The sequence below is a fragment of the Mus musculus genome, chromosome 15, assembly GCF_000001635.26.
Source record: "Mus musculus strain C57BL/6J chromosome 15, GRCm38.p6 C57BL/6J".
Lineage (NCBI taxonomy): Eukaryota > Metazoa > Chordata > Mammalia > Rodentia > Muridae > Mus > Mus musculus.
Window position 1 is genome coordinate 91,558,995 of NC_000081.6, and position 26,739 is coordinate 91,585,733.

Here is a 26,739-nt window from a genome sequence, read left to right on the forward strand (position 1 = left end):
TGTATTCTGAGGGAAATGCACACAGAAAACATCCACACACACACCGTGCTTTGGAATCCACCACAGCTGACGTCATATGCCTCTACCTCAGGAAGGAAGCTAAGACTTCGGGGACAAACCTGACAGGCATATAGTAATGGTGTACTAACACCCTATTCTCTTAGCATTGTTTCACAAAGATGTGATGGACTTTCACATCAGAAATCATCTTCAAAGGATGGACATAAATAATAAATGCCTAAAAGTCATAAATACTTCTCTGACATAAGGTAGGCATGAATATGATATTTATGAAATCCCCCAAATTGTTTATTATTAACAAATGATGTGATTCCACAACCAGTTCTTTTTCTTTACATATTTGCCAGCAGGACTGCCAGGCAGGCCAGAGAGCTGTGGTCCCCACCCCATCCCCTGGGTTGCTGTGAGGTTCAGACAGTCATCCTGGCTCCCCTGAAAAAAATCACAGGCTCGCTGTGCTGGCTGCCTCAGAAAGAGTGGAGGGCAATCGAAGAGCCGTTCGCTCTCTTCAGACCTTGACAGTAAAGGTTGAAGGAAGGAAAGTATGGCAGGCACTGGGTGTAAATATTAAACATGCTTGTGTTCCAGACCTTTTGCATTTTTAGTCTCCACACACAATTTTTCTTTCACAACTATAAGCAGTGGCTCAATAAAAAGTAAATGGTCAGCAAGTAGCCTCTACCATGCAAGTACTACCCAGGGCCTGACCCTCCTTGGCTTCAGAGATCAGAGGAGATCAAGGCGGTTCAGGGTAACATAGCCATAGACCTAGAGGTTAGTTACATCTGCTGGCTTCAAACGGTCTATGTTGTACATAAAAATTCCTCTTCTGAAGTTATAAACTCCCCTCAAGGTATTATAACTGAGTTTATAGGAAAGCTCCAAGTTTAAACCTCTTTTGTTGTTGCACAGTTGCAACCTTTAAGTCTTAGCTTGATCTATTAAGATCACTCTTCATCTCTTAAAAGGCAGATGCATCTTTCCCACTGAGAATATTTTACCAGTTAAACAAAGAAAATAATTATAAGATAGGGCTGGTCAGTCCCAGGTAGCTCCTTCCTTGCAACCTGCATCACACTCTAACAAGCAGGTGCTGAGGTTTTGTCTTTTATTGTTTATTGTAAAGCTAAGGATGGCCTCCAAGATTTACAGTCTGCTAAAGGGACTCTGGCCCCAGTTAATACTGGTAAATAAAGATGCCAGCAGCGAATAGCTGGGGAGGAGAGACATAGCCGGGGTTTAGATTTCTCAGGTTTGAAACCACAAGGAAGAGGGGAGATAGGGAGCCCTCAGCTGCTAGAGAAGCAAGGAGAGCCACCACGGGCTAGAGGCCGAGAGAACGAGGCCCAGAGAGCTGTCTAACTGGAGCTAAGAGCAGCGCAGGGGAAACACAGTGAGTAATAACTTGGATTATGGGTAGGAGGTACAACACGGAGGGTAGGCAGCTGTCTAGCTATTGTGCTGCTTAAGGCATATTGAAATATACGGCTGGGTGTGTCTTTTATCGGGGAATATAAATGGTCAAAAAAACAGATTCCCAGTTTCACTGATTTCTATTACAGACCCTTGAGATCACTAAGAAAGACGCCCCATACACCTCGAAACCTCGCTTGTGTCAGTTCCCACTTCCCTACTGGGGCAGAGCCCTCTCTCACACCGACTATGGTTATGGTTATAAAGACACATTTGAAAACTCCATCTGTCTTGCTGGGTATTAACTTAAATAATAAAAACTGAACATGGAAAGAGGACTGTCCCACCTTGAAGTTACTCGTTCTGTCTTTCAAATTGGTGCAAACTGGATGATATTAGACCAACACAAATCCATGGCTAGTTACAGCTGACACTAAAATGATCGTTTTTCTGTTCCTTGGCTGTAAGAACATGTTAAGAGTACAGAGAGGTTTCCCCCAGTTACAAGCCCTAACATCTACTCATTGGTTCACAGCTGACATTCTGTGTCTGGGTGGAGATAAACGCGCAGGTCTGTGAAGGCCAGAGGACAGCCTAGGGTGCTATTGACCTAAGGTGCTTTTGACCTTGTGTTTTCCTGAGACAGGGCTTCTCCCTGACTTTACAACCCATCAATGAGACGAGCCTCAGATGGCCAGAGAGAACCTAACTGACCCATCAGTGTCTACCTGTGATGGTTTATATATGCTCAGCCCAGGGAGTGGCACTATTAGGAGGTGTGGCCTTGTTGGAGTAGGTGTGTTACTGTGGGTGTGGGCTTAAGACCCTCACTCTAGCTCCCTGGAAGTCAGCCTTGAGATGAAGATGTTGAACTCTCAGCTCTGCCTGCACCATACCAGCCTGGAGGCTGCTATACTCTTGCCTTGATGATAATGGACTGAACCTCTGAACCTACAAGCCAGCCCCAATTAAATGTTGTCTATGTAAGACTTGCCTTGGCCATGGTGTCTGTTCACAGCAGTAAAACCCTAAGACACTACCTCTATCACGAGCCTCACAAGTGCTTTGTGAGGCCTGATTTTTTTTTTCTTTAACATGGGTTTTTCTTTAACATGGGTTCTAGTTGAACTTAGGTCCTTGCAAGAATTTTATCAAGCAATATTCTACCCAACCCTATAGCCAGACATTTTAACATACACTTTCTAACTGTCACTATCCACTCCCTTATTGGACTCTTAGTACCTGGCACATCTTGTGCTAATGGCTACACAGGTTATAGGGAATATTTAACAGCTACTTAAGCCTTACTTTGCCAGACATGTGAATAACACTTTACAAATGCAAACACATTCAATCTCCCCACAACCCTCCGAGGCGGGCAGGTACTATCTCACTGTACAAGTGAGGACAATGGAGCATAAGGGATTTAAAAAAATATCAGACACAGTCACTCCGCTAGTAAGCCGCCAGCCACTGCCACTGTCACCCAAGCAGTTTAGGTTCCCCAGGCTCTGTTAACTGCCACTCTTAATTATCCACTCTTAATTAACTACCGTTACAGCAGTAGAGGCACTTTGTGAGTTTCTAACATTCAGCTACACTATTATCCTGCTGGGTATTCCACACATGTGTTAGTTTGCCATATATTCAAAAGAGAGTCACGTAAAAAAAAGGATGCTCCTAAGAGCAATGGGAGGATCTAAATTCTAGGAACACCTCATCGTCTAAACCTTAAACCAATGGTCCATCCCTAGGGGAATCAGCTGCATTCAAAAATGACACATCTCAAGGAACAAACTGTCAATGTCAGGCCTGTAGTTCTGAGTGCGGTGATGGAGTCAGTCTTGGGAGGACTGCGCATCCTGCAGACAATCCTGTCCTCTCCTAACCAGTCCTGGGATCTCCTGTTAGCTTTTCTCTGCAACACTTCAGTCGTTTAAGATCAGGGCCTATTTTTATCTTTGAGCTCTCGACCACGACAAAGACATCACTCAGGACATAGTTATCGACAAGATCCTGAGCGAGGTTCAGGAAAGGAGGAGCAGAGAAAACAGCTGTGAGTCTCAAGAGAGAAACAGGAAAAGCGTTCTTGGCACTCAAGCTGCCCCATGCCAGCTGTATCCGCGTTCAACTCCTTGGGACCATTTCCATGGATTCTGGGTCGGATGCCCCTCGTGGAGACCCAGAGTAACTGTATCCCCCGCCCAGGTGAGCAGCACAGCACCCACCTTTCCTGTCAGCAGGTGTCTGGTGTATGCGCCCTGAGCAAGATAACAGAACAGCTCTCCACCCTGCTCTGTTTTCCTCGTTGTTAATCCTGAGCACAGTCCGTTCTAACAAAATCACAGGAACACTTAAAAGGGTTTCAGGTTTGGGGGGCAGGGGTAGCCTTGTTTAAGAGACACAGCCTCCCCAAGGTATTCAGACGGACTCACGGAGACCTCATACATGAATGCATAGACACACTACCTTGCCCAGCTAAACATCTGTATTTTCTTTAAATTTTTTTATTGATTCTTCATGAATTTCACATCATGCACCCCAATCCCACTTAACTCCCCTTTCCTTCATATCTGACCTCCACCCCTGTACCCTCTCTCCCCAAACAGAATTAAAAAAAAATCTTGTCATGGAAGCTGTAGTGTGTCACAGTATGTCACACCACGGTATACCCTTTTGTCCACACATCTTTACTCCAAGAGTTAACTGCAATGATCGGTCCCATGCCTCTGGCTTCTGCTACACCATCTATACCGGATCCTCATCAGGACGTCTTTCAGGTGTCTTGTTGTGGCTCTGTGTCATGGAGATCCTGCAGCTTTGGATCTGTAGGGACAGCCCTTTCATTCACTCCAGCAGATCATAGATGGGGTAGAGTTTGGGGTGGACCAACTCAAAGACCTGGACCAGGGCTTGGGAGGTAGCTGAGTTGGTCAGCTTGCTATCTCCCCTGTGCCCACACCACCAAGGTGATCTCTCCAGCACTGCTCCTGCTAACCACAGCCGGCAAGGAGCAGGGTTAGCTCTCCTGCTCTCATGCCTTTGGGGCCAGCTCAGCCATGCTTTTGCCACCAGGGCCAGTTCTACTGTGCTGTCCAGGTGACAGGTGGGGTCAGATCTCTCCAGTGTGGTGGCTGGGGAGGGACAGGGCCACCTCAGTATAGTTCCTCAGGACTTTGGTGGTAACGCAGACCCTGCCCTGACTGCCATAGCACCATGGTCCCAGGCATGACCCCAGGGAACAGCCTGGCCCAGGCTGTCCTCATGGCCTCCTCAGGTATTACCCAGGCCACTGAGATCATCATGTCTCCCCAACGTGACCCTCAGATATCCACATGGTAGCCAGTGGTATCCCAGACCACAAACATCCACTTGACCTCTGGTGGTAACTCTGGCCATAGGCATTGACACAGACCCAAGCTGCAGCAGGGCCACAGACCCAGATGTGGCCTTTGGTAGCAGCCCAGGCCAGGATCACATCATGGCCTCTTCTTATCTGCCTGCTCTTCACTGCTGTCCAGTCTCCATTTCCTCTTTCTCCACAGTGTAAGAACCCTTCAGTTCGCCTTTTCTTCCATCTCTCCATCTCATACTCCCTCTTTCCCATCAGTCCATCACACATTCGTCCATTGTAGTGCAGAGGCTTGGTGTCTTTCTTCTGCTCTCCCTAGGCCAGCATGCACATCTGTATTTTTAAGGTAATGTTCACAGGGGAAAGCGATAGGCAGTGACACACAGTGATGGGGAACTGGAGTACACACTTACAAAAGAAGAAATTGGACCCTAACTTACATCAAAAACACAGATTAACTCAAAACAGATGGAAGACATGCCACCTAAAACTACTGGAAATAAACATAAGGAAAAAGAACGGGTAGGGCAGATTGGGCATGACTTCCTGTCAATGATAACAAAAGCTCGGGCCACACAATGAGAATAGGCAGAAAGGGGGGAAACCAAGGTTAAAAGCTGCACAGGGAAGGCTGGAGAGATGGCTCGGTGCTTAAGAGCAAGTCATGCTTTTGCTGGACACTCAGATTCCCTTCCCAGTGCCCATGTGGAGGGGCTCACAACAGTGTCTCACTCCAGGTCCAGTGGCTCCAGCGTCCTCTTCTGGACACTGGGAAGACATCTATCCATCCACACCTGTGTATCTTCACACAAATACACACATAAAAAATAAATAACTTTAAAAATAAAAGACGGCACAGAGAAAACAACCCACCGAGTGAAATGACAGTCCGTGAGACGTGGGAGAAAAATATGCTGGGGGAGATATAATTCATATTCGGAATACATGTAGGAACCTACAACCCAACAGAAAAGAATACCATTAAAAAAAAAAACAAAACCCAAAAACCTGAAAGCAGAGGCAGGAAGAGCAGGAGCTCAAGGTCAGCCTCAACTACATAGCAGGCTGTAGCCTAGCCTGGGCTATGTGAGCCCTTATGCCAGAGATAATAAATAAATAAACCCACAACAAAAATGGTAAAGGATTTAAATAATTTCCAAAGGAGATATGCACGTGAGCAACATGCTTATGAAGAGTTGTCAACACTGCTAACTGTAAGCATCCACTGACCCTCAATTAGGATGCCCCACTACCAAAAGAAGGAAGAATAGAGGCTAAGGTAAGTACACTAAGGGCTGGAAGCGCAGTGCACTGTGGGATATGAGCTGGTGCTTCCTCTGTGGAAACGGGTTTAGCTGTTCATCAGAATAGTGAAAATAGTGAAAATTTCCTGCCATATGTCCCGGAAATTCTATTTTCCAGATCTATATCCAAAGGAACTCAAAGCAGGGTCTCATTAGGCTCCCCGCACTCCTGCGCTCACTGTCCGATTACGCACAAAGGTGAAGAAGCAGACACAAGGCAAATGAAGGAAATTCTCTCTCTCTCTCTCACACACACACACAGGCACACAAGGGAGCTGTAATAAAACAAGGAAATCCAGCATGGATAAACCTGGAGAACTTTGTGCTATGTAAACTAAGGCAGTTACGGGAGAACAAAGGACAGACACCACAAAGTAAAGCCATCAAAACCATAAAACCTAGGGATGTGGTTACAGACTTTCAGTCTGACGAGATGAAAACCTTTTAGCAATCTGTCGTGTGATCTGTGAACACCCTTCACACTACAGGACAACACACTTCAGAAGTGTCCGTGTAGTAAATTTAATGTTTAATATTACCACAATTAAAAAAAAAACTTCCATGAGGCTGGAGAGATTGATTGATGGTTCAGAGCACTAGCTGCTTTTCCAGAGGACCCAAGTTCAGCTCCCAGCACCCACATGGTGGCTCACAACCCATCTATACCTCCACTTCTACATGATACAATGCCCTCCTCTGGTCTCAGTGGGTATTATTAGACATTCTTGTCGTACGCAGAGATACATACAGGTAAAAGACTCATGCATACACAATTTAAAGGTTTTAATTTTAATTTTTAAAACGTTTGAAAAGAGTAATTAAGGGAATCCACTTTGAAATAAAACATGTCGTTCCCATGAGATATGGCAAAGAGCAGTAACATAGGGCTCAGAGAGGACTGTCACTACACTGTATTTCAGCGCACACTCACCACTGTGGGTGGATTTGAAACGGTCCCCGTGGCTCATGTGTTTAAGAGCTTAGATACAAGCTGGTGGCACAGTTTGGGTGCTGGTAGAACCTTAGAAGATGGAGCCTGGAGGGATAGAGTAGGTCTCTGGGTGCTAACCTTGGGGCTTTACAGCCTGGCCTACTTCCTGGCTGCTCTTTGTTTCCTTTATAGCCTGCTAGGCTTTGTAGCTCCTCCTGGCTCCCACTACTATCGTCCTAGACCACAATCCATTTTACCCTCTAATCACCAGCTTTAATGAACCCTTCCTCCCCTGAGTTGCTGCTTCTCAGGTATTTGATCACAATCACCAGAAACGTGACCGGAAGACACTCAGAAGCCTGACCTCTTAGATGCTGTTCACTGCCCTACCTCAGAGCTCTGTGAGTGTAAGGAAGCCATTTCACCTTTTCTACCTAAATATTCTCATCTTAAAACTGGCTGTTCTAGTCTCTTCCCGCCCACCCTCCCCGACTCAATTATTGAGAAGACTGTGTGAGCTTGTGCACAGAGTGCAAGACGCCTAAGCATTCAACAAACTATCACTTCCTAGTTGTGATGGTCTGCCACGAAGAATGACTGCCTAGATTCAGAACAGAGGGGTGTTGAAGGCGGCAAGGAACAACGCTAACGTTATTCGTCTCTAGTGACACACGTTCACACTGCATAGCCTGCTCCGAAATGCGGCTGCTCTGTAGGACTTAGAGAATGCAGTGCTGCACAAAGGGGCCAAGTTCAGCCAAAGGAAAAAACATTAGTGTCGTGCATTTGTGTGGAGAAGGGACAGGCTGGCTGCCATGAGTATCCATGACCAATAGGAAGCTAGTTGACTTTGTGCTTGTACCACAGAAAAGAGAAATACAAATGTCTCATAAACAACGTGATCTAACTCACGTTAACGGCCTCCTTACTCACTTGTGGAGGGAGTTGTCATACTACCAGGCAAACATAATCAGGTAATAATCTACCAGGACTCTGAAGGTCGGTCTCCATGCCAACGGATGTGACAGGGAGGGTGTGAGACAGCTAGCATGCAAGGAAATCAGAAATTAAGAGGAGCTCCGTTTATACATCAGTTTCATACCGAGCAGGAAAAGAAAACCAGTAAAAAAAAACTATCTGAAAAACAATTTTTAAAAAGTGTTTAAAGCAAACTTTATTATCTTTGCATCACCACAAAAATATGTTTTACATGAGCTACTTTATTGAGAGTCCAACTGCTTCTGGTTAACTATGCTCAAACTCAAAAAAAGTATTTTCATGAAGCTCGATACTGCCTGGCCATTTATTTTGATCAAACAAGGTTTTCCATGTGTATACAGTTAGGAAGAAAAATTTAAAGGCTCATGTGGTATTTTTGAAAGTATTGTTCAGTGGGCTGTTATCAACTACAAATCGCAACATGAAGTTATAAACTGTGTTTCAGCAGAGAAAGTACTGACAGGCTGATAGGGAAACTGAGGTAAACCTAAGAGTAATTCCACAAATCTGGGCTATGTAAATTGCTGTGATGTCACTTCTCTGGGCTATGCAAATTGCTGTGATGTCACTTCTCTGGGCTATGTAATTGCTCTGATGTCACTTCTCTGGGCTATGCAAATTGCTGTGATGTCACTTCTCTGGGCTATGTAATTGCTCTGATGTCAGTTCTCTGGGCTATGCAAATTGCTGTGATGTCACTTCTCTGGGCTATGCAAATTGCTCTGATGTCACTTCTCTGGGCTATGCAAATTGCTGTGATGTCACTTCTCTGGGCTATGCAAATTGCTGTGATGTCACTTCTCAAGAAAGGTCTGAATAGCAGTGAATCTCATGATTTCAGTGCCGTGATATTTTCTGCAAGAACACTGCAACATCAGTTATCTGGAGTGTATCTGGAGCGGTAAATGCCAGCACCAGAGCCGGAGCCCATCCACATGTAGGGTGTTAGCATCACATTCCTATACTCCCCAGTTTCAAAACACGATAAGCAGGAGTAACACAGAGCCAGAGAAAACAAACTCCAGAAAACTCATCTTTTTTTTCACTATATTTATTTTTATTATTTTGAATTATATGTAAGGCCTGGAAGTATGTATATACACATGTAATGGCCACAAAGGCTGGATTCCCAGGCAGTGGTGAGCTGTCCAAAGTGGGTACTGGGAACCAAACAAAGGTCCTCTGCAAGAGCAGTATTCTATTCTTAACTGCTGAGGCATCTCTCTAGCCCTTCAATTGTTTTATTTTAAAATACTATTATAAATATACCCTGGTTTAAGAAAAAAATCAAAGAATAAAGACACCTACAAAACAGGCCTCATGTCGGGGCACACAGATCAAAACTATGTGTCCTATTTGAGCTAAGTCTTCAAGTTTAAAAAGGCAAAAAGCAGGGACAATAACCAAGTCTGGTCTCTGTACTGACAGGCAAAATAAAAAAACTCAAAGTACACCCTGTGCATACACACCGGCATTCAGTACATTATTTTGCTATAACTCACCAAGAAAATATATTTCGCTGACCCAAAAACAGCACAAATACCCTTCTTTTTCTCAGGCTTGTCCTCAAGGCTCATTGAACACAGATCATTAACTATACTCTTTGGTCAGAAGACTTCTCTTTAAAAGATCTCTACTTGAAGGGACCCATGGGCGCTTTACCAACTGGTGGCTGTGTTATGCTCACCTCGTGGCTACCAACTCTGCAAGGGACTTGTGACACTAAACGTCGTCTTCCATGAGACAAGAGAGTCGGAAAGAAAGGGAGAAGGGCTAAAAAGCAAACTGGAAAGAGGAAAGGGAGGTTTACAAGAGCCTCGGGGAACTACGGTGTCACCGGAGCCTGGAGGGCTACAGTGACTATTCCCACACAATCTTTAAACAGACTCTCCAGCTGCCATCCCGGGCAGACGATCCCATCCCTGCCTTCTCACTCATCCACACTTCAAACCCTGGCTTTTCTGGGACTTTGCTCCTACGGGCGAACCCCACTTTAAATGTCTAGTAAAAGCGACCATAGGTGTGTGGGTTCATTCAAGCAAACAGAAAAACGAAGGCTTCTGAGATCTTGCTGACAGAACCCTGATTTTGTGTCTATGACCTTTTCAGGGAAATGGTGGAAAGTTTCTAACAAGACCTGGTTTTACGGAGGTCAGAGGTAGGAGGATTAGGTGAGAGGCATAGAAAGGATTTTCCTGTGCGCGGGAAATAAGAGGCAGGAAACCAACACTCTCTCACTTCCTGCCTATATCATCTGCTGAATGCCTACTTATCTTTCAACCTCTCACTTAAATATTGCTTCTCTGAAACCATTCTTAAGCCTGCATCCTTTTCAGTTTTTAGTTTTTAGTTAGGTATGACTGTGTCTCTATAGATCTATGTGCATTAGGTTGGTGTTGTAACAGCCCCCAAAGATTCCTCAAAGCTGGAGTCATGAGTTATAAGTGGCTGTGACCTGAACACCATGGATACTCGGAACTGGACTCCAGCAAGAACAGAATATGCTCTGAACCACTGAGCCATCCCTCCAGTCCCTCTGGTATCTTTTCTACACACACACAGCCAAAGCAAGCAATGATCTGCCTTCCCCATTTCTCTGGCACTTAGCGAACCCTCTACTGTTTTGTAATTGGCTATTAATATATCTTCCTGCCCTGTTCAAGGATAAGCACCTGCAGGGTGGGCTTCATATTTAGCTATTTACTCCCTGCCCCAAATCTGACTGACCTCATCATGGAAGCTTAACCACTGATCACTGAATAAATGAATGAATGATTTCATTAAAGGGCAACATTGAAACTTTTAGATGCCCTTAAAGATATTTTGACAACGCACTAATTTTATTTTTTGAAAGGACAGTTTTGAATTAAATTGACACCACGCCAGCCATGGAAGTTTCACTGCGTGTGCGTCATTTCTGCTCACCCTTCATTTGAGCCTTCAACGTGTTTCTTCTATGCTTCAGGAATACAGATTTAGAAATTTACAGAAATCAACAAAATCCCTGATCCCAAGGGCCTTATGTTTCCCCAGGGTAAATGTGGAGAGAAAAGTTATCATGGAGACCTTGTCTTGAAATGGCACAAGACACCTTTTGTTACTTGGCATTTACTAAATTATCACAGGACAAAAACTAACAAAAAACCAAAATGAACAACAAAAGAACCCCAATAGCAACAACATAAAAAACAAAAAAGCCACTGACCACATATAAAGATTACCTGTTTTAAAAGTGTCCAGGGAGTAAGCCCTGAACTCTTGTTCTAAACAGACAAAACTGATTTACTGTCTCCCGACACAAATCACAACAATGTCAACCAAACACTCCTTTGCCTGAAGGAAACACCATTTCCTATCAGCTAAAAGGAACTGAAAGCTCTCTCGGGAGGATGACGATCTGTGAGCTACAAAGGTCTTTATATTTGAAACTGTACGCTTAACCACTAATTTACACTTGAAGTGTTTTCTTTTTCTTTTTTTGTATCTTAAGGATCCTGAATGAATCAGTATCAGGGACTGTGTCTGACTCCACACCTGTCCTCTTCCTCTAAGCACACAGTTCCTGCCTAGCTCTTCTCACAATGGCATCTCTGCTCCCTGGAGTACACCATCCTCTTTCCTTCTGTATTCACCCCTTTGCTTAGACAGTCCTTTCCTCATCTCCAGACGTGGCTTCTCTCCAGGCAGCTCACTGCATCTTCTGTTCTACCCACCCATCACCTTTGAGCCTCTCCTCCTAAGGCAGTGGTTCTCAACCTGTAGGTCAAGTCCCCTGTGGGGCTTCTTATCGGATATCCTGCATATCAGATAGTTACATGACATATTTATAAAAGTAGAGGGATTACAGTTATGAAGTAGCAACGAAGTAATTTTATGGTTGGGGGTCACCTCTGTATTAAAGGGCCACAGCATTAGGAAGGTTGAGGAGCACTGTCCTAAGGGGTGAGAGCCAGTTCTAGCTGCCTTTAGACCCATTTGCGAAGCCAACTCTAGAGGATGCTCTCCTTTCAATTCTGTATCATACATCCGGAAGGACCCTGACATGACAGGGCCCCCAGGCTGTCAGGCAAGAATCAACAAAATGCTTCAATTTTTCATCTGATACTCAGGAGTTTCATTAAGACACCTCTGCAAAACATCAATCTCCAGATATAAGTCTGGGAATTAATAATGAGTCTCTGACAACTGAAGTGTGATTTCTCTGCCAAGGGGGAGAAAAGAAGGTAGAGGCATAAGAGAGGATCTGTATCCCAGGCAGATGATGCTGATTAGAGTCCTAGGCAGGTTATTTGTCGAAGGATCCTACAGGCACAGGGCATTTTTACACAGAGAGGGGATTTCCATGGATTTTTGTCTCTTTGGTGGTCATTTGGACCTTCCTTTGCCAAATCCACATTTCACAGAGAGCCTTGCCATGCTTCAGTAATTACCCATAGAAGCAGAGTCGGTGATCAGGGGATACGGGTACAGTGAGCTGGGGTTTTAGGCTCGTGGCTCCTAGAGGCAGAGTTGAATGAATGAGTGTGCTTCCCCTTACAAACCTATCCAGAAGGGTGAAGAGTGGTCAGCTCAGGGACAGCTCCGGGAATCCATCTAGCCCTCCCATGGGGAAGCAACGCTTTACCCTAAAGGAAACTGAATTATAAAAGGAAACATTTTATAGCCTTGGAAAACTACCAGTGAGATTTAAGTCACAACTTCCCATTCTCCCTTTAAAGGTGCTTTCTAATAACACTGGGCACATCCCAAACAGCTTCCCTCTGCCAAGAGCACACCAAGAGTGCCTCCCCCGCTCAGCAAACAGGGTGACAAAAAAAAAAAAAAAAAAAAAAAAAAATCAATGCCCAGAGAACCTACATCTCTTCATTTCTAAAGTAAATTGCAAGTGTCTATCTTGCTGGGCATTTATCCACAGGAGTGGCTCCTAACTGAATCTAGGAAATGAACGTGACCTTTAATGGATAATTTGGTTCCCATATGGAAAAGGCAGAGAAGGCAAAACAAGAATGGTGAATGTTGGCCCAAAGTAAAAGTTCTAAGTCGGGTGGGAAAGGGAGACAGATTTCATCTAGAAAGGTGGAAAGGTTGAAAGTCAACCACAGAGCACAAAGCAAGGAGAGAAAATAGTGTTCTATTTAAAAATGATCCACTGCAGAGAAGATGGAACTGGAACGGAGCAGGGATTTTGGAGTTCAAAACTCCTTGACTCTACTAATTATTGCAGTTCGCAGTTCGTTTAAAGCTCGGTGGGCTTAGCATCCTAAAGGAGAACTGGCAGTGGGGAAATCACTCTCAGGGATGGCAGGGATGTGGAGACCCTCCTAAACTCAACAAGCGGCCTCAGGTTAGGCCGGATCGGGGAAAGCTGGGGTATCTTGAATTGCTCCAGACTGTCCGGCGCTGACTGACCCGCGGGCGACCGCAGATTCCACGTGGGAATCCGGGAGAAGGGAACGCATCCTCCACAGCCACCAGGGCGCTCGTGCCACCGAGCCCCCAAAGGACCGCGGAGCAGGGGAGAGCAAGGGGGTCAGTGGGGCTCGCGGGCGCGGCCACTCACCGATGCCGAGCCCCACGACCAGGCGGCCGGCCAGCAGCGTCTCCTTGTTGGCGGCGGCGGCCAGCACGGCGGAGCCCACGGTGCACAGGGCGCTGGCCAGCAGGATGGCGCTGCGCCGACCGAGGGCGCCGTTCAGGGCCCCTCCGGCCAGCGCCGCGACGGCGGCCGCGCCCACCGCGCCCGACACCAGCAGCTCCTGCCACATCGCGCCCAGGCGCATCTGGCGCCGCAGCAGCAGCATGGCCCCCGACACCACGCCGGTGTCGTAGCCGAACAGGAAGCCGCCGAGCGCCGAGAAGGCGGCGGCCGCGTACACGAAGGCCGGGGTCTCGTCGCGCTGGAACTGCCTGCGCGCCGCGCGCTCCAGCTCCGCGCCCTGCAGGCTGGCGGCCGACTCGGCGGCCAGGAGGCTGCGCTCCCCGCCTGGCGCCCCCGGCTCCGGCTGCCGGCGGCGCCTCTCGCCCATCAGGCTGCTCAGGCTGCGCAGCGTGTACTCCACGTCCTCGCTCGCCTTGCGGGACATGGGACAGGCGGACGCCGCCGAGGCGGCTGCGGGGAAGTTGCGTGTGGGGCGCCGCGCACTCTCTGCCAGCTGCTGAGCCGCTGCTCTTCTGCCACCCGAGCCACCCGCCTCGCAGCCTCTGCTAAGCTGGCGCTACGGAGCGGCCGGGGGCGGGGTCGTGCGTCACTTGCCCGCTTGGAGGGGAGGGGCGAATGGGACCCACCTCCCCCTGGTGGGCGGAGACAGAGAAGAACTCCTCCCCCTGGACGCTGCCACCTCCCTCTGTGGGCGGGGTTAAGCGGAGGTCCCCTGGAGACAAGAGCTCTTTGGAGTCAGGGTACCAGGACACAGGGAAGCTTGCCTTCTGGCTGCAGATGAGCTGCTTGCTATCCAGAGCACTCAAGCTCACAGCAGGCTAAGGATCAGGTGAAAGACTCCTTCTGCCCTCCTGCTTGCAATCCGAGGTGGCTGAGACTGCCTGACACTCACCTACTTCTGTCCTTTTGCAGTGAGTGTCCGTGTCCCTTGGCTCTCATGCAATTAGTTTGTTTTGGAGCAATTTGGGACCATGGTCACTGGTGTCTCTAGTTTCCTTTCTCCCTGCTACTCCGTCTTTAAATTCCGCCCTTCTAAAATGCATTTGCATCTTGACTTTCTGAGGGGAGAAAGAGAGACAGAGACAGAGACAGAGACAGACAGACAGAGAGACAAGAGACAGACAGACAGACAGACAGCAACTCTTCTCTCACGAGAAGGCTTCCTGTGGATTCCCAGAGGTAAAGCAACTTTAGCTGTGCGTATATACATCACCTTCTCACATAACTAGCTGATTCCAAGTGGAACAAGGAAACTCAAGAATGTGATCTGTTGTGTGATTGGCAATTACCACCTTTCTTGCCCAGCATGCGAGCCTAAAAAGATACCTTCTCCCTGACAATTCCTGCTGCTGCCCCATTGATTTGAAGAAGCGATTTTAGATGCCCCATTTGCCTGAAACAAAGTAATTTCAAATGGTTTGAGGATGGTTGTTTTAATTGCTAATTGCCAGTTGTTGGCTGGTTTGGAAACCTCCCGTTGATTTAAATATTCTGTAAATTATTTTATGTTGTTTCATTTCCGGAGATAGAGACTAATCAAGTGTCTTTCTGCTGCAGTCTCATTCTTCAGGCGTAGGACACCAGATTTAAATGAAAAAGAAATTTAAAACCCATGGTTTCCGTGAACAATTCCTGTCTTCATTTACTTCCCTTATTTGAACAAATGTTTCTTAGCACGAACCCTATTCATGCAGTTTAAGCTTGTTTCCTTCAGAGAAATTGTTTCTGTCATCCTATTACACTATGAAGTTATTAGACTTTCCCAACGTCCCTTTCACCTTGATTTTTAGTCACCAAAATATCTCACTTTCCAACCACATTTCTCCAAATGTGGGGGGGGGGCGGTTATCTCAGAGGAATAACTTTAAATGTATCGTGTAACTTTAAAGCAAGGTTTTGCCGTCTTCCCAAGGAGAAATTAAACACAGACTTATCTCTCAAATAATGAAACAATAACTTAGACTTCAGAAGATTCAGGCTTGAGTCTTTCCCAAGCCCATAGCAGCAAAACTGCACCCCCTGGTGGTCAGCTTGTTCACGTAGATTCTGCAGAGAACTCTTGTTGAGTTGAAACAAGCTGAACTTCAAATCCAGCTGACCTATTGAACACCGTGACTTCTACTCACTAGGAGCTCCAAATTCAACTTTGGGGTTCCAGAACACGGAACCAACTACTCCTTAAAATCGTCTACACCTCGTAATTTATATCCATGAGTTTAAGATGACCTCGGAAGGAAATGTGACATTGGTAACATAACCGCTAAGGAAATGTGACCTTGGTAACACAACCGCTCTTCCGGGTTCTTGGGAGGAGCCAAGTTCAGTTAGGCACACCACAACATTCTACTAACATGGAGTTCCTTGTAGCTTCTTCTCATTTAACTTCATGGCGAAATTGAAAGTCCGAGGGCTGAGACAAAGCAGAGTACACCTCCAACAGCGTTTCACAAAATGTTTGAAATCGCCAGATTACTATATGAACCACTTTGTCTTACTTACAAAGCCTCAGCAAGTGCTCATTGACTAGAGTTCGAAAAATCACTTTTAAATTATAGTTCATTGCTAATCGAGATAAAGTGTAGGCATCGCTATCGATTTGCTAAGCAAGTCCTGAATCCCAATGTTTAAGGACATTTATTTACGCAGTCCCAGAACACTAGGACCCCATCGTAGAAGAGGAAAAGAGAGTTTGGGGTGCGCTGCTACACATTCCGAACGCCAGGCTGAGACAATGGTGACTGATTCAGTGGCAATATGCTTGTTGTTGGGATGAAGATGTAACTAGAGAATGGTTGCCTAGCATCCATCAGGCTCCAAATCCAGTTTCTAATACCACACAAAGAAAATGAGGTCCTTTTGATCAGGGAGCACAATATTGTGCTTCTTGGATGTTTAACTACACAATTAAGGTATCCTTGTTGAAAAACAGTATGGCAATAAAGATAATGTTCTCAAAATAAATAAATTAAAAAAAAAATAAGAGTCCTTTCAAGGTGTGGTGGTTTGAGTGAGAATGGTCCTATAGGCTTCATATGCTTAAATACTCTGTCCTCCATTGGTGGAGCTGTTTGGGGAGAATTAGGTCATGTGGCCTTGTTGGAGGAGGTGTGTTACTGAGAATGAGCTTGGCTCTCTCTCTCTCTCTCTCTCTCTCTCTCTCTCTATATATATATATATATATATATATATATATATATATATGTCTCTTGCCTATGAATCAGAAGTAGACATTTTGCTACCTACTGCTCCAGCCAGACCTGCCTGACTGCTGCCATGCACTGTATCATGGTAGCCATGACCTCACCCTCTGGAACTGTGAGCTTAAACTCTGTCTTTTATCAGTTGCCTTTGTCATGGTGTTTTGTCATGGTAGGAAAAAAAAAGACGCAGGGCATTCTTCTCAGAGTCATTTCTAGTTTGAAACATATATTTTAAGAGTTGTATGTGCCGTTAAGTGTTCACATATATTTGTCCATATGCACATAGGGAAATAGGAGTTGTTGTGTTTGGTTTTCCTTATTGAGGGTTGCAAGAAATAAAAAACCCCAATCAAATGGGTGCAAATAAAGAATTTATTGGGTTTTGTCTCCAAAATGTCTCTAATAAGTATAGATGTATGAGCCTCAAAACTCAGGACCTCACTGGGATGACTGGAATCACCCTGAGAGGCTCATTTTTTCAATATTTCGTCCCCGGTTAGTGGAACTCTTTGGGAAGGATTGGATTTTGAGAGGCAGAAGTAGTGTGCATCTGCAGCCAAACATTATTTGCTGGATGGGAGGAGGCTACAGTATGAAAGAACTCTCAGTGGCTGTGACTGCATAAGACCTCTGTAAGATCGAGACAGGCAAAATCCCAGCCGGGAGGTAGAGTGAATTGGAGGAAAGCAGCCCTGTTAGGCTAAGGTATTTGCGCGCTTGGTTCCCCAGCTGTTGGAACGGTCTTTGGAAAGAGTAGGAGGTGTAGCCTCATTGAAAGAAACATGTCACTAGAGACAGGCTTTGAGGTTTCAAAAGCCCAAGCCAGGCTCAGTCTGTCTGTCGTCTGTCTGTCTGTCTGTCTGCTGCCTGTGGATCATGATGTAAGGTCTCAGCTCACGCTCCAGGACTGTGCCCATTTTCTCTGCCATGATGATGATCATGTACTGACCATCTGAGACTGCAAGCAAGCTCCCAATTAAACGATTTCCTTTAGAAGCTGCCTTGGTCGCGATGTCTCTTCACATCAATAGAACGACGGCTAAGACAGAAGTGCAGAGAGGAGCTCCTGAAGCTGCATCTCTAGCTGAGAAGCTACGAGCAACTGATGGGGCGAAAGAGAATAAGCTTTCTTCACAGACGGAGACCCCGAGACTATCTGTGATCAGGTAGATGGTCCTATATCCACACACATACAAACAGCCCTTACTTCCCACCACCGCATCTGCCTTCAGTTTTCACACGCTCTCTCCGTACTAAAGCTCACTGAATCCACTCCATGCTGTTTGTATGTGTGTGGATATAGGACCATATGCCTGATCATGGATAGTCTCAGGGTCTCTATCTATGAAGAAAGCTGGGAAATAAGGGATCAATTAGAGGGGAAGGAATGTGATGTAGATTTATATATACATACACACACACACTCTCACACACACACACACACACACACACACACACACACACACATATATATAACTTTTTATGTGTGAAGCTAAAAACTAAGTCAATATACTTAACAATTAGCAGTCTGTGGTATCTGAAAACTTCTTTGAACTATAAAGAGAAATAGAAAATTTATTTTAGTAGCTTTTCTATTCTGAAAAATTATCCCTCAAACTACAATGCAAAAGAAAAAAAAGCAAAAGAAGAAAAAGAAATGTGGTTTCTGAGCTGAAAAGCTAAATAATCCCCTCATTTTCTCTAAATTGTTGATATATTACAAGATGTTTGGATAAATATAAGAAAACACCATCAACGAGATATTGTCCCTGGCTGATCATGACAGATCTCCCCGGGGGGAGGAAGATTAGGTCAGGAAATGAGAATGTAATCATGCACAGACAGGAATAACAGAGTCAGTTCTGCTGTGCGCTCTTTGTTTTCCAGCACGGTGATGAAACTTCCAGACAGGAGCCCGAGGGTAATCAAAGTTATTTCTCCCAGACATACCAGCTAAGTGTACCCTCAGCCTTCAATTACTATGGCGACGGATGATAAACTCACAGCGTAAGGAACAGAGGGGAACACGGCCAAGTGATTTAAACAGACTTCACCAAATTATTAGTGTTTTCGTTTGTTTGTTTGTGTGTTTGTTTTTTCAAGACAGAGTCATAGTATTTGTCCCAGGCTAGACAGGGTCATCCTGTGTGTCCTAGGATAGATGAAAATCCTTCATCCTCTGGCCTCAGCCTCAGCTGAGCTTCTGCAGCTTCGTGAGTGCCTCTCTTCACTCCTGTCCTATGGTACTATAGACAGGTACCAAATACAGGCTTCAAGTCCCTTTTATAGTAAAATGCATTCATTTTACTATAAAAGTGCATTCGAGTTTAGGTATGCAGCAGAACTGCTTTGCCTCCCTCCATTGTGTAGTTTATATTTGTTATCTATCTGTCTGTCTGTCTGTCTGCCTATCTATCTACCTACCTATCTATATCTATTTATATCTATCTGTCTATCTATCTATCTATCTATCTATCTATCTATCTATCTATCTATTTATCTACCTATCTATATCTATCTATATCTATCTGTCTATCTGTCTACCTATCTATCTATCTACCTACCTATCTATATCTATCTATATCTATCTGTCTATCTATCTATCTATCTGTGTGTCTGTCTGTCTGTCTGTCTATCTATCCACCTATCTATCTACCTACCTATCTATATCTATCTATCTATCTATCTACCTATCTATATCTATCTATCTATCTATCTACCTATCTCTATCTATCTATCTATCTCTCTATCTCTATCTATCTATCTATCTATCTATCTATCTATCTATCTATCTATCTATCTGTGATACATGGTATCTTAGTTTAGGTTTTTATTGCCCCAATGAAACACTATGGCCAAAGCAACTTGGGAGGAGAGATTTTGTTTCATTTTGTTATACTTCCAAGTAAGAGCTCATCATTGAGGGAAGTCAGGGCAGGATCCTGGAGGCAGGAGGTGATGCAGAAGCCATAGAGGGGTACTGCTTACTTACTGGCTTGCTCCTCATGGCTTGCTCAGCCTGCTTCCTTATAGAACGCAGGACAACCTGCCCAGTGATAGCACCACCCACAATGGACTGGGCCCTCCCCAATCAATCACTAATGAAGAAAATACCCTACAGCTGTATCCTACAGAGGCATTTTCTCATTTGAGGTTCCTCTTGCAGGATATTTGATAACGCTGTGAAATCCAGAACTGTGTTACTTACTGAAAAGACCCGTTTCTACCTGTGGTGTGGCTCAGCTCTTAGCACACACCTTTAACCCCCTTGGCTGGAATACAGAAAACCTTAGTGCACACCTTTTATCTCAAACAATGAAGTTAAAGTTAGTTTGTAAAAGGAAGCACCCATGTTTGAAAGTGATGTCTAATTGAGTGGCAGACAAAGTGAAAAATCAAAGAAAAATGTGATAGAATAGTATATACTCAACTCTCAGGAGAAGAGCGTAAAAGGAACCTACTTAAGAATGCAGTTTTGTCATGGAATACTTTGGTTTCTTCATCTATGGTAATTGAGAGTTTTGCTGGGTATAGTAGCCTGGGCTGGCATTTCTGTTCTCTTGGTGTCTGTATAACATCTGTCCAGGATCTTCTGGCTTTCACAGTCTCTGGTGAGAAGTCTGGAGTTGTCCTAATAGGCCTGCCTTTATATGTTGCTTGACCTTTTTCCCTTACTGCTTTTAATATTCTGTCTTTATTTAGTGCATTTGTTTTTCTGATTATTATGTGTCGGTAGGAATTTCTTTTCTGGTCCAGTCTATTTGGAGTTCTGTAGGCTTCTTGTATGTTCATGGGCATCTCTTTTTTTAGGTATGGGAAGTTTTCTTCTATAATTTTGTTGAAGATATTTGCTAGCCCTTTAAGTTGAAAATCTTCATTCTCATCTACTCCTATTATCCGTAGGTTTGGTCTTCTCATTGTGTCCTGGATTTCCTGGATGTTTTGAGTTAGGATCTTTTTGCAATTTGCATTTTCTTTGATTGTTGTGTCCATGTTCCCTATGGAATCTTCTGCACCTGAGAACAGCCACCAAACCCAGACACTATTGCACATGCCAGCAAGATTTTGCTGAAAGGACCCTGATATAGCTGTCTCTTGTGAGGCTATGCCAGTGCCTGGCAAATACAGAAGTGGATGCTCACAGTCATCCATAGGATGGAACACAGGTCCCCCAATGGAGGAGCTAGAGAAAGTACCCAAGGAGCTGAAGGGGTCTGCAACCCTAAAGGTGGAACCATATGAACTAATCAGTACCCCCCCCCCAGAGCTCGTGTCTCTAGCTGCATATGTAGCAGAAGATGGCCTAGTCGGCCATCACTGGGAAGAGAGGCCCCTTGGTCTTGAAAATTTTATGTGCCCCAGTACAGGGGAACACCAGGGCCAAGAAGTGGGGGTGAGTAGGTAGGGGAGCAGGGCAGGGGGAGGGTATAGGGGACTTTCAGAATAGCATTTGAAATGTAAATGAAGAAAATATCTAATAAAAATTTTTAAAAAATTAATCATGATGTATGATTCTAGTGGTTCCTGAAACAGGCATGTTTATAAACCAATAAACTAGATCAACTAGAAAAAATGAGAATGCAGTGCAGAGAGAGAAAGGAGGCAGTTTTATGGGGAGAGCTTTACAGAGAGAAAACAAGCTAGACACAGGTAAAGACAGAACAAGTCAGAGAATGAACAGGAGCCAGAAGATTAAAACAGATGCTATGGTTACTTTGACATCAAGCAAAGCAATTCAGGAGAGGAAGAGAGGGGGGAGGGGAGGGAAGGAGGAGGAGGGAGGAAAAGAGGGAGAGAAGGAGGGACAGAGAGAGAGAGAGAGAGAGAGAGAGAGAGAGAGAGAGAGCGCTAGGGTGAATCAGTTAGTGTGGAGAGGAGTTTGAGCCAGAATAGCTGATTTGAACCAGTCAGCCAGAGAACAAAATGTACTAGAAAGGGTGAGCTTATTCAGCAAGCAGTAAGCTGAAAACATTCTAGACCTTGATAAGATTGTACTGAGGCTAGAAGCTTCCAGGACTAAGGCCTAAGTTAGCAAATGAAGGTGGTAAGCGACTAAGATGACTATCACCCAGGCCAATAAAAGTTACTTTTATAGGTTCCCTCCTTTCAGATGACTCTAGCTTGTGCCAAAAATTGACATACAAGTTGTCAGGATATACAGCCTCTTGCTGTGCTGTAATGCTATACACACACACACACACACACACACACATATGTATTTCTTTTACAATTTAGGGTTTAGGGTTGTCCCTATCTTCCAGGATCCAGTCATCTTTTAATCCTTCCACGTTAGAAGTGGTGAAGAAGGAGGCAGTCACCTGCCTACTCAGCCATATGAGACAAATGCAACCTAGTCATCAATGAGAGGGCAGTCTGCCAGAAGCTTGCTATCCCAACCTATTGCTTGTTTATGAGGTAGTCTTTCATGATATAGCCCAAGCTGGCCTTGAATCTGTTATCTTCTGGTTGCAGCCTCACAAAGGCTTGGATTCCAGTACTGAAACTTTGAGTTTAATTTATAATATTCCAATACAATAGAAGCATACTTTCTATTTATGTAATTAATCTAAAATCAAGACCCAAAAGTCCCCAGCATTTAGAAGTTAAATAATACACTTTTGAATTAACCATTGGTCAAACTCCGTAGATTAGAATGTATTTTTAACTGAAGGGAAATAAGAAGGTAACGAATGAAATTTTCTGAGGGGCCACCTTTTGAGGGTGCCTGAGAACTTTGTAGCACTAAACACCTATAAGAGCAGAAAAGGTAATGAGTCAACAGACTCAGCTTCAACCTTGAAAAGAGGAAACAGAAGAGCAAGCTAAAACGTCAAGAAGTTAAAAAGGAAACAATAAACTAGAAGACGGAAGTTATCAATGAATCTAAGTTCTCTTAAATGAGTAATGATATTTATAACCCTCCCAGAAAGACCAGGGGAAAAGAGAAGGTTGAGAGTATCAGTAACCAGAGAGGAAGCATCACTCCAGTCTACAAATACAATGAACATTTTCTGACCAGAACTTGATGATGCAATGTATACATTCCTTAATTAAACTGCCCAAATTCAGTCACTTTACATACCAATTGATAAGGACATTAAATGAATCATTGAATATGTTAATGGGTAATAAACATGATTAAGGAATAGATTCTGGGCTGGAGAGATGGCTTAGAGGTTAAGAGTAGTCACTGCTCTTCTAAGGGACCCAAATTTGATCCCAAACAACTACCTGGCTCGTAGATACCCATCGCTCCATCTCCATGACGACCCAGTTCCTCTGTGACATCTGTACTCACTTGCACATACCAGCAAACACATGCACGCATGCACACACAATTAAAAGCAACAAAATAAACATCATAAACATTTCAAAAAGAAAGAAATGTTTGCCTAACTGGAGGCAACAAATGTTTCTCTCAGAATGTTTTCAGGCTGTGTTGTTGTTTTTCTTTTGCTTGGTTGTTTTGTTTTTGAGTCAGGATTTCTCTATGTAGCACAGACTACAGACTAGCCTCAGTCCCTGTTAAATTCTGGGATTACAGGCATGTATTACTACAACAGGCTAGATTTCTAACAGATAGCACTAAAAGCATAACCATTTAAAAATAAAAACAGATTTGTAGACTGCTAATCAAAAACTTTAAAATACACTTTTGAGAGGTACCTTTTTGTTTAAAGTTCTTGCTAGGTAATGATAGGTGCACACACACAGTGTCTTGATCAGGCTAACTGCTGCTGTGCTGAAACACCATGACCAAAGCAACTCTCAGAGGGAAGGCTTTCTTTGGCTTACATATCTAGCATTATAGTTCATGGAGGAAAGCCAAGGCAGGAACTCAAACAGGACAGGAACCTGGAGGCAAGAGCTGATGCAGAGTCCATGGAGGAGTACTACGCATGTCTTGCTCAGCCTGCTTTCTTATGGAAGCCAAGACCACCAGCCCAGGGGTAGATGGTGTGGCGCTAAGAATCTAAGGTCACAGTCTTGGAATAGAGGGCTGGCACATGAAAATACACAGGACATGTGGTCCTCTGGCAGGCTATGAGGACGTGTGTCAGGATTTTTCACTGTTCTTATCTTCAACTAGAGTTATGGAAGTTCTTGTGATACCTCATTGTGTGTGTGTGTGTACATCTGTCTCTGTTTGTGTGTCGGTATGTTTATGCTTCTGTGTGTGAATTGCTGCAGATTGAGCCTAGAATCTTTGAGAGTCAAGTCAACTACTCTACGACTCAGTCATATCTTCTCCAGAACCAATTTATACTATAATAGATACTTCATCATTTTGATAACTGTCAAATACAAAACATACATTTTAATATTCTCATCCATACTTTCCCTGTGACTATATAAAACTAAAATCATTTTATATGCTTACATAGATAACTTATTACTTTTAAATGTTCTATTTTTTCAGAAAGTACCTTTAGGAAAATAAAGGGACAAGTTACAAACTGGAGGGGAAAATTACAAATTTCACACATGAAAGAAGACTCATACCCAGAACTACTGATGTTCAATAATGAAAATGCAAGCATGTATATTAAAAGGTATGCAGTGTGTTGGGAAAACACTATTCATGATTAGTTCATATGCAGAGTTTGGGGCATGTAAGTGAAACTCATGTGGAGCTATGACTACAAAACTAATCAAGCTCGACTGAAATTCTTGACCACACCAAGTGTTTTTGAGGATATAATAGCTCTGGGGCACTTGTCTCCAGATAATATAAAATGATGCAATTATTTTTAAAAGTAATTCTTTAAAAAGGTTAAATATTTTATAAATCTCATCATTTAGCTTTTCAATACTTTCTCTGAAAGAAAAAAATGTATATCAATACAAACTCATATGGTTCTTTGCTTAGGTAGACAAGAAAAATCCTTAATATATGCATGCAATATGTAATATTGCACAAATGAATGAATAAATATATATTCATCGCTACGAATGAGGAAAAAAAGGTCATGAATTTGAATGAGAACTGGGAAGGGAATATGAGGCATCAAGGGAGGAAAGGGAAGGGAGAAATGTAATTAAATTACAATCTCAAAAATAAACAAACATTGAAAACAAAATTATATATATACATATATATTATATACACACAGTGGCATGTTAATCATTTCAAACACACAGGTAAACATATTTGTGCACTGCATGTTCTAATCCACAAGGTAATAAAGATGCTAGGCAGATTAATCAGTCAGTTGGAAGTGTACAATGTGGCAAATAGATTAAGAGAGGTGGTTTACGTCACTTAATTAAATGAGACACTCTTTTTCTTCTCTGACATCTTTTGCATAACAGCTTGAATGAATAAGCCTTTCCCAGTCATCAGCCCCAGCTTTCTGTTATTCTGTTCATACCTAAGGCTGGGAGGACAATGTGTGGACTTGTGTGTCTGTCTTTTTCCGTCATTGCCAAGGCTGACGTTTTCTATTTAAGTGTTTGGATGACACAAGGCTGCTTTCTAGGTTGGCCATGCTTACTCATCTTCTTTGCTGCTAGACATCTAATTCATTAGTGACAGAGAAAGTCCAAAAGTGACTGCCGGTTTCCCAGGTGTTGGGAAGACAATGTCGATGTGCGGTTGCCATGGAGTTCATATCTGCTTATGGCTGCGTTCCTTCAATGCAGCACAGGGCAGTTCAATTATCTGGAGAAAACACTGCTTTATCCTGGTGAGATGATTCAGCAGACTTAGAAATACCCACCACCTAAGTCAATGATTCCCTTACTTGCCAGCAGGCTCATGAATTCATGGAAGTCAGAGAATGTTACTAGCTGTTGTTAAAATGCTATGAATATTCTATGATTTAAAAAAAAAGTGAGTTTATTTTTTAAAAGTCTTGGATAAGAAGAAACTTCATTAAAGGCAAACCGCTTGAGAAATAGACTTCCGAATCTTTGAGCAGTCTCTCAATGCCTACATAGGAGAGACAAGCATCACTAATGCCTTTTGTGTTTAGTCTTAAGGACAAGTGTAGGATGACAGCTGCTTGTTTATAACATCCTAGGCACCTTTGCTACTTTGTGTCATATTTCTTACCAGCTTGATATTACTCTTACCTATCAGCCCATACACAGAGATATAATATTTTCTTGTGAACCAAGGTGTGTAGCTTGACACAGAGAGAAGAAAATTCAAGACTGTATCATAAAATTTTGCTACTATGGGGAAAACCATCCAAGTACCTTAGATTTGTGATGATCTTAATTCTTCTGTGTCTTATTTATGAGTAAGCTGGCCTTATTGCTTCTACTCACTATATTTTTCTTTACATTTTTTTCGTTCTATGTTTCCTGGATTAACTTATCAAATAATTTGAACACATCTTAATTGCTTTGCTTGGTGATACTAAGGATTGAACCGAAGGCCTCATACGTACCAGGAAATTTCTGAAACAGGGTCTTACTGAATTGTCCTAATGTTTACCCTTAAACTTGCAACCCTCCTGCCTGAGCCTCTTGAAGAGCTATAATTACAGGTATATTAAACATACTGTGGTTTTTAATGTGGGTTTGGAGGCTATGCTTATAAATGTCCTTCAAATGGAATGATTTCATAGACAATTACTGGTTTCAAAAAGTTTTTTAAAAATTTTTTAAAGAGAGTTGTGCTTAATTTAGTTTTCCCTTATGTACACTTCAGTAATAACATGTACTCAGAAAAGTACCCCAAAATGATGGTGATGGAGAGGGTGTAGCAGGTTCCAGGTACAGTCTGGCTTTGTGTTCACTAAAGGTCACCTGTTGACTTACATAAAAGCCAGTAGAAAGCAGCTGGCATTTCACTGCTGGGCCCAAACACTGTTTTCTAAAGTTCAAAACATTTTTCGCCTGAGGAGTTTCTC

At 43.7% G+C, this 26,739-nt stretch overlaps 1 protein-coding gene across 1 annotated transcript in view; it reads right to left on the minus strand.

The window, feature by feature from the left end:
* The window catches only part of Slc2a13 (solute carrier family 2 (facilitated glucose transporter), member 13), a 305,571-nt gene extending 291,304 nt beyond the window's left edge, over nt 1–14,267 (minus strand). The window contains exon 1 of the mRNA NM_001033633.3: nt 13,581–14,267. Coding sequence (NP_001028805.2) covers nt 13,581–14,103 — 523 coding nt within the window. The 5' untranslated portion in view covers nt 14,104–14,267. The remainder of the gene's footprint in view (nt 1–13,580) is intronic.
* Between the last annotated feature and the right edge of the window lie 12,472 nt (nt 14,268–26,739).